Source organism: Chelmon rostratus, chromosome 19 (genome assembly GCF_017976325.1).
Source record: "Chelmon rostratus isolate fCheRos1 chromosome 19, fCheRos1.pri, whole genome shotgun sequence".
NCBI classification, from domain to species: Eukaryota; Metazoa; Chordata; class Actinopteri; order Chaetodontiformes; family Chaetodontidae; genus Chelmon; species Chelmon rostratus.
Window position 1 is genome coordinate 18,650,496 of NC_055676.1, and position 13,885 is coordinate 18,664,380.

Sequence of the window (13,885 nt, forward strand, 5' to 3'; positions counted from 1 at the left end):
ACACATAATTCAGCAGGCGATACATATAAAAACCTTCTTGGAAACACTCACGCAGCAGGATCCCGTGTGCTGGCTGGAATTCAGTACCAAAAGGCCGTGTGTTCATTTAACATTTGCTCGACAAAAAGCACGGAACGTTAAAACAACTTTAATTCTACATGTCATAACATTTAATTCGCAGTTTTTGCTCCTGGTCAGGCTGTCACCCATTTCAAACTATATTCCGCCTTCAACAGCATAGCTGCAATCCACCGGTGGATGTCAGACCTGCTGACAGTGCACATTGTGGAGCAGTGACCCTGTTTTGCATTATCCTCCTCGCACCCCCCCCGCTCAGGACTGCAGGTTCATCACAGGGATGAGTAATCTCACTCGTACCTCGGTCCCTGCTCCAATGATTAGACCTCTAATCATCAGTCTATCAAGACACCTTAACTGAACATAAACATGAACACTTGTGTGGGCCACATTATTGACAGTAATGAGGTGGGTGGGTTGCGTGCCGTTAGGCTGCCTGTCACTGGCAACGGGGTACACAGAAACCTGTCCAGGTGGGAATTGATTTCTGTGGGAAGTTGTTGGTTAATTTATACGTCGAGTTCTAACATAGCATCACTTATGTTAACCCAGCTGGGTTATTCCCATTCCCTGTGATAGTCCTTTACAGTAATCAAAGGTTAAATAAGGTCGAAAGAAAATCTTCCTTCTGTGGCACAAACCTCAGTCACAGCCTGGTGCATTTCCTCCCATTGTTATTCCTCATTATTTTCAGTCTTTGCTTATTGTAAAGCGGAGTCACCGGTGCCTAGCCTTGCTTAGCTGTAGCTATATTTTAAAAGAATGCTTGCGGTTATAGCTCACATTCTCCTTTTACATTAAGCCTCGACCTGGTGTTTTACAAAGCCAGACAATGTCCAATTATCTCAGGGCTCACCTCAGATAAACTCGTGCGAATCTCGAGGAGGAGTCTGGTGGTTTTAAAATCTGATTTCTGTGAAATAAATGAGGCAGTTGCTTCAGTTTAATATTCTGTTTCATCTTTGCTCTACTATAGTGAGGTTCCTCTCCTTTAAACTCCCAAACAAGCAGTCCTACTTCTTAAGGCCCTGGCTGAAATGAGTAGTGCTGGCTGATGTCACACCCAGTCATTAACACTTTGAGATAATCACTGAACCTAGTCAGGTGTCCCTGGCATGACAGTCTGCGTCATTTGCTGCAACTTTTAGTGGATTTGCAGGAGGATTTTAGCAGCATGCTGGTCCAGGGATTATTGTACATTAACCCAGTGCACAGTGTGCAGTCCATGCACATCAGGGATGTACTTGCGCCGATCTGCATCTGTTCGGGTTGCAGTAGATAGGAGGGTCCACGGCGCGGTGGAAGTGAAGTAGCAGGCGTGGTGGCTTTGGCACAGCAGTCGAGGGAAGGGCGGCACAGGGAAGGAACGCTGCCTCGGAGCGCGCCGCGCGTTGCGAAGGGACGCGTTGATTGACAGTCGGAGGCACGGAGCGCCCCGTGCGGCACACAAGCGGAGCACGCTAATCTCCCCGCACCCGCCTTGTCAAAGGCATCTCTGTGAAACGCCAGCCAGATCAGCCTGGCGCAAATAAAGGAGGCTCTATCCACCCCCTGGGCTCGGTGTCGGAGCCTTCTCGCCGAACAAACGAGTGAAAGGAACGCGTTGGTTCTGCGACTCTATCCCATTCCGTCCTTACCTGTTCGGGCATAACTGGACACAGTCTGGACTAACCTGGCGTCTCAAAGTGTCAAAGAAAGAGCCAAAGAAAATTTTGTCGGTTGGTTTTTATGGAGTAAAGAGACTGCGCCCGGTGCTTACGGAATCATTTCGGGGTTAATTTTTGTTTTTTGTTTTTTTTCATCAAATCCAGTATAATTGTGGTGCGTTTGTGAGTCAAGTTACAAACCCTGGAGCCTGTAAACACTCCTTTTTATTCTTTTTAGTTGGAATAACGGCCAGGCAATCGGGAGAGTCTCGGGAGGAATTTTGGTGCGTAATTTGTGCGGTGTGTGAGGTTGCAGAGCCGCAGAAGTAGTTGTGGCTCCTTTTTTCTTTTTCTTTTTTTTTACATTAAACACCCCATTTTTCCATGGAGTAGGCTAAATCACAGGTGAAGACTTCAAAAGTGCAGCTCTATTCTCTCTCGCCTGGAACAAACAGGCGGATCGGATGCGCAGATTCTCCGTAGGATGGTAAATGACCGATGGGGAATCATGAACAGCTCTTCTGAACTCGAAGATGGGACTCGGCATAAAAACCAGGTATGTGCACGCAACCCACAGCTGATGAAGCTCACGAGGAGTGGTGCATCTTGCTTGGTGCAGTGTTAGCGCGCCGAGTTTGGTGATGTGGCGGATCTCCGCACCGGAGAGCCAGTTCTCCACAAACCGGGCACTTCTGCTCCAGTCTTACCGTCTGATCCACCCGCAGATCACACAATCCTCGCGGCTGCTTCTGCACCTCACCGCGTTAGTTAGACTACTTGGGATACAAATAGACAAACTGAGGAGAATAATGGCAGAAATCACAACGGGAGATTCGTGCGTGCAGAGGGCGATAGTTGTTTGCGCATCTCGGCTAAATCTCCTCAAATGTCATTTCCTTGTGAGCCAGGGCTGCGCTCGCATGTCTGGAAACCAGCATTTGTGCTGCTCGGAGTGGCACACAGACATCCTCCAATAGCCATTAACACTCCGCAGCTCTTATGGCCGGTCTCCCGTCCGGATGAACTGAGACAGGGGCGGACGTGCGTTGGGCTGCAGCCAGACAAGCTCACTTTGGGGAATAGTCAGTGTGTTTTCACAAGGTCAGTGGAGGGTTATTGACAGCCCGTGAGGGACAGGGCTCCCCTGGAACAGCGGAATCGGATGTCGGGGCACTTGGAAAGCTTGGCGCCCTCGGGAACGCACACACACACACACACACACACACACACACACACACACACACACACACACACAGTGATTCACCTTTCGTATCCTCTTACGCATCAGGATGGATTTAGGTATTAAACATCCACAGAATCGGGAGAGGCATGCAAAGGTGCTGACGTGAAAAGAGCCCCAGAGCCACCGTTTTGACACAGAGGAGAAGTGAAGGATGTCAGAGCATGAGGTTGTGGCACTTTTTTTGAAAAAAAAATCCTGGCGCAGAGGAATAACTTCGCGTGCACGCAGTTGCGATGTGGCTCGCGCCGTCCAGAGGGTAGAAGTCACAAGGGAACGTTGTGGCACATCTCAGATCCTGGCAGGTGCGAGATGGTCGAGCTTCCCGCATGCGTTGTGATTTCATCCCTCAGTCTGAGTCATTTACTCGGTGGTACCCTGACCTGCGCCTCAGTCCTCTATGAGCTCTAGTTGCATTAAAGCCAATATTAATAGATGGCTGTGATTCTTTGTTCATATATTACAGTTGGCGCTGATTTTCCTCTTCACTGCTGAGGTGGAGCTGATCAATGGCTGAGAGGATATGAGCAGCATTTACCCTGCTGCCTGCAAGCTGCTCTGACTCTAATGGCCACTTAAAGGTCATGTCAGTTGCAAATATCTCTGCCCGGGGTTGTAATGTGAGGACCGTGTGTCCTGTAATCTCTGTCTCAACTGGCAAGAAAAGTGAAAGTGAAAGGATGTTCTTGTTCATTTCTCCATTTCTGAGCTCCTGATGGGAAAGAAAAAAAATCTGGATGACTAAATGAGGCTCTGATGTGCTGAGTAAGCCTGCAGAGGACGAAGAGGCAAAATATGTCCCCTAACCCCCGACACTTGTTCCACATCAGACAGCATCGGGAGGGGGGATGCAGGATGAGATGAGAGGATGTGGGAAATAGGGATGGCTAACGCTGCTATCTGTCCTTCTCCTCCTCCATCTATCTGTCGCCCTCTCCTGCACTTGTTATGTTGCTATCGCACACAGACGCACATAAATACTCTTTCTCTGTGTGTGTGTGTCAGCCTGTCTCTCTCTGTAATCTTGAACAGCAACACCAGACCTTTATCTCCAGCCTTGTGCTATTGACACAGTCATTTCAGACCCAGTGGGGAGGGATCGGTTAATAGAGATCTCTTGCCGCCTCTGTTTGTTTTGATATTGCAAAACATGGCCTGGTATTTGTCTGGTAACTCTGCATATTTGGTTTGTTGGTGTAGGTGTGCTGTCACCCGTGCCCTTTTGTAACAGATGGAGGCCAGTTAGAGTAAAGCGGAGATTCGAGTGCGACTTCAAATCAGCCTTGAAGTCTAATTCAGTGGATAACAGGCAGCAGAGGCCGAGGCTACGGGGCCAAGGGTGCTCTTAGTTTGTGCATATAAAGATGAGACGTTTGAAAGAAACAAAATGGCTACCAAGAGTCATGGGATAATGAGTGAAGCTTCCATGCAAAGTGTCTGTCGTCAAAGGGATGGAAGCTGATCTAAGTCATGTGAGCAATATTAAACTAAAAGGGTGGAAACATTTGCTGAAGTTAAAAATGTTCGACATATTTTGCTTTTTTTCTCCAAGATTGCTCTGCAAAAACAGAATTCCAAACTAGAAACACAACAAACAAGGGATGTGATATTCTGCTGTAAAATACCAACATTGATTTTTGTAGAAACAGTTGCCAGAGTTCTTCTGTTTGCTGTAGCTGTTCCTATGCATCATTCTTCTCATCATTATTATCTTGTTGTTTCCCATTCAGCTGTGAACAGAGTGTGAGCAACTTGTCTTTTGTCTCAGCATAATAACTAGAATAAAGCAACATGTGCAGGCACACACATGCACACACCCGCACACACACACACACACACACACATGCAAACATGTCTCTGTTTCTGGCCCATGCATGCACACATGAATACACACACACACACACATACAAACATATCATACCTATATATGTGTCTGTTTCTGTCTCCTCTCTCCCACATGTGGCCAGTGCACAGACACACACACACACACGCACACACACACACACACAGACACACACACACACGCACACACATGCGCGCGCACGTGCACACACAATGAATAGCTGAGAAGTCAGTGAGGCTCAGTGGGGTTGTCCACTCGGCTGATCAATAACACTCCAACCTTTCCAAAGCACTGAAAGGACTGTTTGTGTATGAGTAGAATACCATAGCATACAGCTGTGCTTTGCAAGCTTACGCACTGAAATGCACACACACACACACACACACACACACACACACACACACACACACACACACACACACACACTGCACTGAAAAGGTATATATTTTGCAGACAATTTGTTGCATCTTCACTTTGGAACCAACACAACCAGGTCAAAGTCACAAAGCCACATCGATAAGATAGCAAACCAACTAAGCATATCTGAGGACATTTATGTATCTCCAACACATCAGACATAAAGCTGTAAAAAGGAGGATGGCTCGTCTTGACAGCCCACACACACACACACACACACTGTAGGCCAACATCTATCAAAAACACACTCTGCAGTGACCCAACTCAGAAATTATATCAGGGTCGCGTGACAGCCGTGACACACACACGCAAACATCCTCTGCCAGGATTTATCACTGTAATACACCTGAACCCCCACATGTGGCTCCACCATCCTTCATCAACACGTCTCTCTACACGTCTTATAATTAGGGCTGAACGATTGGTGGAAAATTACATCATTTCTGACCAATATTGCGATTGAAGTTTAAATTTTTATTACCCTCTTTAGATTTAACTCCAACCCCAAACAAGATCTTTCCAAGGATAATGGCAAACTTGTTTTGTTTCGACATTTGTAGAGTCATGCAGTTGTTTCTTATTGACGTTCTTTAAACCAGTCAGAATTTCGAAAAAAACCTAACTTATTAGGTAAGAAATTACATTAATTAACATTGTTCAGAGGTATATAAATATAATTATGATGTTCAGTGTGGTTTTATATTAATTAGTAACAGCAGCATAGTTGGCTACTTGTTGGCTACTTTGGTTGGTTTATTTTATGAACAGTAAACCCCCCCCCCCCCCCCCCCCCCCCCCAGACATCAAAGATGAAACAGACGGGTGTGCCTCCTTCCTTAAAACCATCTTCGGCCAAGTTTTTGCAGACGCCAGCATGCCAAGAGTCTTAACTTAACCAGACAACATCCAAGTTTTACTTTTCTGTTGTTTTGCCAACTCAAGGAATTAACGTAATTAACTGTAAGTGAGTAAATTTGCAGTTGTCATTATAGCAGATGAAATCAACTGGTGACAGCTTAAACTTTCACTGGCAACGGCTTGTTAAGACCCGGTTATGTAAATTATTAATAATTTGTTGCTTCTTTCACCTCGCGATATGAAAATTGCAACCTTTCAGATTAATTCCTCAGCCCAGCTAATGATACTGTATTATTAATTATAGGCTGATGCATGTTAAGTATACGTTTCTTAGACTTGTACAGTAATATTTCACATTGCAAGCGTGCGGGGCGCGTTCTCATTTCTAGGTACCGCTAACATGTGCAGAGACTGCAGCTCTGTGCTGCATGACTGTATGAGGTTATGTACTGTGAGATGTGGGCTGGCTGGTTTTGTGGGTATCCTTGTCAAACTAATGAACCTGCTGAGCTGGCTGGAGGTATAGGAGGCAGTGTGGACTGGAGCAGAGAGAGTTCTCTGGTTCACTGGGCCTGTGATTTCCCTGTGGGGGGTCCTGCTATGGCAGCAGTGTTACTCTAACAACCTCAGCTTCTGTCTCCTCTGCCCCGCTCTGGGTGGCATCGCGGAAACAGCTAAAGCGTCCTAGCCTGTTTGCCCGATCACTACTGTGCTTTTCTCACGGTTAGTCTGTGCAAACGTAAACTCTCATAAGAAGATTTGCGGCGCGAGATGTTTTTTAACGCTTGTGATGTGAGCGCTTGATGAGACTTCTGTGTGCATGTTTTGTTGTGCATGTTTTGTTGGTGCATCCATAGATCACTGCTGAAAGAAGTGAGCTATCTCAGAGGGGAGATCGTTTTCAGTCTGTGTGTTGGCTACATTATGTGTTTAACAGTCGCGCGCTATAGAAAAAGACAGTCTGACGCATTTGTGCGAGTGTGTGCATGCCGCGCTTGTGTGATCATGTGCCTCCATCCGTCCATTGTTCCTTACAATGGCTACATACGGGGGTGGGACTTGAGGGAGAGTTATTCAATTTATCAAGAAAAGCAATCCCTCTGTGCCGTGGATTTCACTTTGGTACTGCTCTTCATAACAACACCGCCTTTATACTGGCATGCACAATAATGACTTTCAAAGCCTCAGTGTTTCACCGTGTTTTTCACCCTCCAGTGGGCATGTTCTCCTCACACACACTCATTTTCTGATCACCTCTCTTCTTTCGACCCTTTTTTAAATCACTGCGTTTTCCTCTTTCGCCTCGGACGCGGCTATATGCATATGAGCTCGAAACCCATTGCTTCGGTATTGTTGAATTGCGGGATCAAAATCTAAGTGGTTCACAGGAGTGTGGGCCTATTGTTAGAATGAAGGTATGAATGTGTGAGAGGAGTGTGTGTTGGTGGATCAAAGCGGTAACGAGCCATTACAGTCAAGTCGTTACGTAAGTGAAGAGTGCTTTCACATAGAATGTGATTTAGTGCCTTAATGGAGCACCGTGTTATTTTGTTTAGGTTTCCGCTGCAGACAGATGGAGCCATTTTGTGTGACATGCAAGAACAGTGGCCATGTGAAACCAGCTTTACTCGTCTGAAGCTTTTAAATGACAGCAGCTGTCCCATGTGCTTTTGGCCTTGCTTACCCTCCGTCCCCCTTTGTTATCTGGCCCTCACGCTGACGTTTTCTCTTTTTTCTCCCTCTCTATACCTCTTGCTGACACAAAGGGACGGGGCATTTCAATATCAGATGTGTGGTGTTGCAAGGTGGCCAGGAGGCCTTGACAGACAAAGAGGGCAAGAAAGCATAGAAGCAAGAATGAAAACAGGCGTTGATGAAAGCAGAAGAATAAAAAGAAATAAAATAAAAAAGAGCCGGAGTAGAGTAGAGAGGACACGAGAGGGCTGAAAAGCGTGAATCACAGTAGGTCCTGGATCAGCACTGAGCAGGCACGTTAGCTCCCAGATCAGTGTTGAGCATGCAGCAGGCTGGCTGGGGGCACATGTACCTATTGCAAGATGACGCAGATACATTCCAGCCGCTCAAAATCCTACATACCTCAAACAGAGTGTTGCTATCAGATATACCACACACGGCTGTTGCTGCTCCACACTCGATTCCTGGATCAGATACAAGGCTCATCACGGAAGCCCCAAAGCATCACCGAGGGCTCAGTGGCACCCAAAACAACAGCTGCAATGCAGAGCAATTGCACGGATTTGATTTGTGATTCTTTGTAATTGTGTTGATTTTGTGCTCTGCATGTACTTGCGTGCGCCCTGCGGGTGCGCACATGTGTACCTGCAACCTCAGTGCATACAGTATTTGTTGATCAGCATAGTGTAGATCCTCCTCCTCTGTCTTTCAGGAAAATTCTGAAAGGTACGGCAGAGCAAGGTTATACGCTACCTCCCAGAGCATGTATTGATAGATGTGTCAGCAAGCTAACCTGATGGGCAGGATTTCACAGCAGAAGAGCTAAAAGTGTGAGAGGGAGACTAGGCAGGCTAAGGCATTAGATTTCCATTTGCAGGATTCAGCCCCTTGTGCATGTTTGTGTGTGTGTGTGTGTGTATGTGTGTGTCATATCTGTTCAGAGAGAAGTAGTCATGAACGTGAAACAAAAACACTCCAAAGGAAAGATAAATGTGCACAGTCACCCCACTATTTTACTTTGGGAGACAGTAATATCGCCATCCTGCAATCCATCATTCACTTCCCTGCTAAATCATCATTAAAAATTCATTGGAAATAACCTGTGAGAGGCAGATGAGAGGTGTGCAGATGGAGGGGAAAAGAGTGGGCTGGAAATGAGGTAGAGCGGTGGAGTGAGGGATGAAAGAGACACAGTGTGTGCATGTGTTACAGAGTTCGGTCATCTTGATGGACAACTAGCTCGGCCCATTCCACCGACAGATTGGGCTCTATCTCCATATTTGCAGTGAGAAGTGTCCAATTTCCTCCTGGCGATTTCAATCTAAGAGTTAAAGAGCTCCGTTCAAGTGATGCTTGAGTCTTGATCAAACAGAGATGTGAGATTAGGGGCCTGCTTTTAAGGGGACATACTTCCCACAACAGAATGGACTTGTTCTTTGTTTCCCTCCCCGGTGCTCGTCATTAATCAATGCCCGCGAATGCTCGAGCATTCAAGCACAACAAATCACATGCGCACGCGAGCGCGCTTCCCTTTTAGCGATGTCGGACCGAGAATGCAAGCCGAACAGTAAATAATAAGAGAATTAATTAGACTCTGAAAATCCGGTGAATAATTTATGATAAATGAAGAAGTTTAATCAAGCAATCAATCCACTCCGACCGCCGGATCTGGAGCAGAAGAGCATTAACGGACGGAGGGAGGAGGATGGGAAGGCGGCTTTAACTCAACATAAAGCAGTTAAACACACGATCGCAGCGGAGGCCGCTGGAGCACAGAGGACGTCCGCAGGCTAGCCAGCGCTCGGCATTTAAACGGTGACGCTAGTGTGCGGCACCCGTTCCACCGCAAGCACACAGAGGGCCTTTTTTATCCTCGCGTTAAACCGCCATCATGCCTGTGATTGAGCCACGCCGCTCTCTAACTCCCTCACACTCAGCAGACTCTCCAAAATCACATTATTGGTTCTCCTCTGAGCCAAATGGAGTCATTTCCTCAGCAAACCGACTTCATATATTTACCTGCTAATGACTTGCTTAAGCTAACGTTGACAACATAATAGCATCATTATGGGCCAGCCGCCATCAGGTGTCTCAAGGTTAACAGTAACATTAATTGACTAGAAGGATGGAGGCCTAGAAATCCTTGTTGTCCCTCGTAAGTGGTGTTTCTTGATCTGTGAGTTGGATGCAAAAACTGGAAGATTGAGTGATTACACGAGCCAAGCATGAAACGTGAATGGATGAGATCCTACACCAAAAAATCAGGCGTAATTCCCGTGTTTGACCGCAAGCCCTGTCTCTCCAGCATCATCCATGCATTTCAAAACAGCAAGTTCACTCAGCTGAAAGAAAACTTTCATTTGTTTTTTGCGGATTCTCTCAAAAGCAGAGAGGAAGAGGTGAGGTGACTGATAGGAGGATGAGAAAGGCATCAGGAGTGAGGACAGTTTTAGGAGAGAGATAAAAAATGAAGCGATGCATAAAAATTATTCAGAACTAGACAGACAGAGATGTATTTATTGCAGCTATCCTATTAAACAGTTATGACAAACTCATGGCTAATATATTAACAGACTTATCCACCAACATCCATTATTTATTCATCATCAAAAATTCAATATGGCACACTGTGTGCCATTATTCAGATGTGCTGGGAGAAAGTGGCACATTTGAATAAATGAGGAATTGTAGGACTCACTCCCATGGCTTGTTGTTATTCCAAAATCCTCTCCTTAAATTATTCAAACATTAAATCAATCAAAAAAATATAGGAGATGGATTGATGGTGAAAAGAAAAATCCCCTCCCTCGCTCACATAGCTGGATTTATCACGTCTTCTGGAGGAAACATTTTATTGTTGTTGTCCCCTTAAAAAAACACGCACACATAAAAAAAAAAATCAGACTTATCAAAAGTGTTGGAAGTGGCTCTGTCATACGCCATCTGGCTCGTGTTTTTCATCAGCAGGAAAGAAAAACATTATGTTTTCTACACGTTTCAACTTGCATCTCATTTCAGGCCACTTTCTGACCCGCTGCTATATCCGCTGTAGACAAACTCATATTTACTATATTTGGTTTGTCTTGTTTCCTCTGGTGAAATTCTGCACCTCTCGGCAAGACCCAAGTCTGAATGAGATTGGATATGGAAATGTAGAGTGCTGCAGACCAGTAGTTTCTGCTGATGTTGTGGAACCTGGCAGCATGAAGAACAGGACATATTCCTCAGAGAAACAAACACTCACGCATGCGGACACCTCCGTGCAAGCAGGCTCGTGCACGTACTCTTCAGTTAATGCAGTGTATTACAGAAAAAGCGAGCTCAGGAAAAAGTTACATATGTGAAGTGTGGATTTTTCAACAATTCAGGTGTGCAAAACATATTAAATACATGGGGGGGGGGGGGGGAATATGCAGGCAACCATTTAACTTAACGGCTACAATTCAACTCTTTAACTGCAAAGGCTCCCTGATAATATACATGCAGTGAAGTGCTGAACAATAATAAGACTTGCTGTAGAGTTTGAGGTTGCAATTAAGCACAGCAGTGACCTACATGCTCATGCTCACAATGACATGTTATATGCTGGTATATATAATATAATAGTAGGTAATCAGTTTAATAATAGGTATAATGTTGACTGTATTCACCGTTTAAGTTTAGTGTGTTGGCATGCTAACGTTTGCTAAGTACATCTGATTCAAATATCCTTAGTTTTGTAGGTATTCAGTCACAGTACAAACATTGGAAAATTTTAAATAGTTGATGTGATGACAAGGCAAAACGTGAAGTTCAACTATCAAGAAAGCTACTACAATTCATCTCATAGGGAACAAGAATGTCTCAACAAAATTTATTTGCAATCCACCCGAAAAATGTTCAGATGAAAGCTCCCCAAAAGTGAAGCCAAAATGTCTCGATCGCCCCCTGGTGGCTGGCTCTGGTATAGGTCGTAAACCCTGCTGCATCCATGTTAGCAGGTGGGCCAAACTGAAAACCAAAGAGCACGACGAATGCATTTTTCCCGAATGGTTTCTGTCATTTTAGGCATTTTATCACACTCATGTGAAGTACAGTATGTTCATGTGTTCATTTTTCCGATGACTTTAGTTTTGATTAGTTATTCGATGCTATCAAAAGCGGGTGTTCTTCTGGCTCCAAATAACATCTCCGGTGTGATATAGCAGCGCTTGTATCCGGGATACTTTGTCACGCGTTGTCCATCTTCATATAGAGTCTATGGTCTGGAGCAAAGTGGTGGGCCGACCAACCGACCGACAGACACTGCCATCCCTACAGTCATACTGCTAGCGTGGCTAAACAAGGAGTAAATAATGTGACTGTTAAGTGTACAAGCTCATTCAATTTGGCAGGTGACAGCTCTGGTTTGTGAAATGCCAGCATATTCTGCTTTGCTGAGATTTTGTCTGACTTAGCTCTAAGTTAATGCAGGCGTTACACACAATGACCACTTGTGCAGCGCTGTTCAATCGAATACACCCCTGAAGTAAACAGTGACAACACTCGTCAGGCTTTTAATGTTTTGTTGAGATCGTGTCAGAGAGGGTGTGGGTGGTTTTGGGCTTTCATCCTGTTGTTGTATTCGATTGCAGCTGTTTCTGTTGCTGAATCCGAGGACTCGGCCAACATATTGCCCAAACACTTGCGGCGTTCAGTCGCTGGACTTACTGTCCGTGGTACAGCCGAGCGCTGCAATTGGATCTGTACAATACAATGGAGTCCAATAATGGAGGACAGGCCGGCCAGCTTTCTGCTCTCGTTTTGGAGCGTCCCGCTGTCAACAATAATCCCAAACATTCCACTAACTTCTGTCTTCTCCCAGGCTATGCTGTATCTTTGGGGGGATGAAAGTAAAGGCAGGAAGGTCAAATGAAGTGTCTCTATCATTTATCAAAACCAAGGTACAGCCTGTCCTGGTCCAGTATTTCCTGTTCACTCATGCGTGCTTGTTGTGGACAAGCTTGTTCTAAACATTCAGGTATGATATTAGATTAGGAGGAGTCCAGAAGGGTGCAAGTTCCATTAAATTAGGAATTTTATTATTACCCAGAAAAGGTTGACAGTGGCATGTATCATAGCACGCTATGCCAATATTCCAGTTCCCATTCACTGCTGGTATTCATGCAGGCTGTTACAACTAGAGTCATTATTTCTCCTCCATCTGTGCATTCTTATGTTTCTGAAATCTTCATTGGCTGGTATGATATTATGTAAAATCTGGAGGATGCACACTAGGATTAAAATAAATGTAGCTTCACAACTGCTCCTTTTTCTTTCTTTCTTTCTTTTCACACAACCTCACTTTCACCCGTACGCTCCGCTGGAAATCCTAAATGGAAATTTCCTGGCCACGCTGTCAGATAATAAGGTAATTGCAGTTCCGGTATAAGTTAGCCTGGTGCTGTAAAAGCTCTCATAGGGCCTGTCAGCACAGCACAGTCTTCCGCCATTTGTCTGCCACCTTTAGCCAAATCTTCCTTACAGATGCAATGACTAATAGATGAAGCTTGCAAGAGACGGGGATGGACGACAGAGAGTGTGAGAGAACGTGTTAAAAAAAAAAAGTCTGATATCCGGAGAGTTTTGGGAGAAGTAGGCCTTGGAGAAACTTCTTAAAAGTATTAAAAAAAAAAAAAAAAAAAAAAAAAAAAAAAAAAAACCGACTAAGCTGTCTCAGTTAGCCTCAGTTTTTTTTTTCATCACTGCATTTGTGACAAGACAGAAACAGTAATTGTCACATAATCACCGACAAATCTTGAAAATTGCTCTTCAGCTTTGTTTTGGTTCATGTGCAGTGCCTTTCTTTCAAGTGTCTTCCTTTAATCCTCCCCACATGTTAAACTTACGCTCGCTCGCTTTAAGCCGCTCTCGCTCGGGGAATGGAATCTGGCAGGCTCCTCACAGCCGTCTATAATGTGCTAACATAAGAAATCAATCAGACTCACAGTATTTCCGCAGCCCCTCAGCTCACATTAATTGATTGCAAATGTGTTGAAGACGAAGAGGGGGAGTCTTTAGTGCTGTGGCGAAGGGTGGTCGAGGGGAGCGGATGCGGGAACGGATGCGGGAGCGACGGAGGAAGGGGAG

General features: G+C 45.2%; 1 protein-coding gene across 1 annotated transcript in view; it reads left to right on the forward strand.

The window, feature by feature from the left end:
* The first annotated feature begins 2,208 nt into the window (after positions 1-2,208).
* The window catches only part of fibcd1b (fibrinogen C domain containing 1b), a 94,672-nt gene continuing 82,995 nt past the window's right edge, over positions 2,209-13,885 (forward strand). The window contains exon 1 of the mRNA XM_041960403.1: positions 2,209-2,280. Coding sequence (XP_041816337.1) covers positions 2,209-2,280 — 72 coding nt within the window. The remainder of the gene's footprint in view (positions 2,281-13,885) is intronic.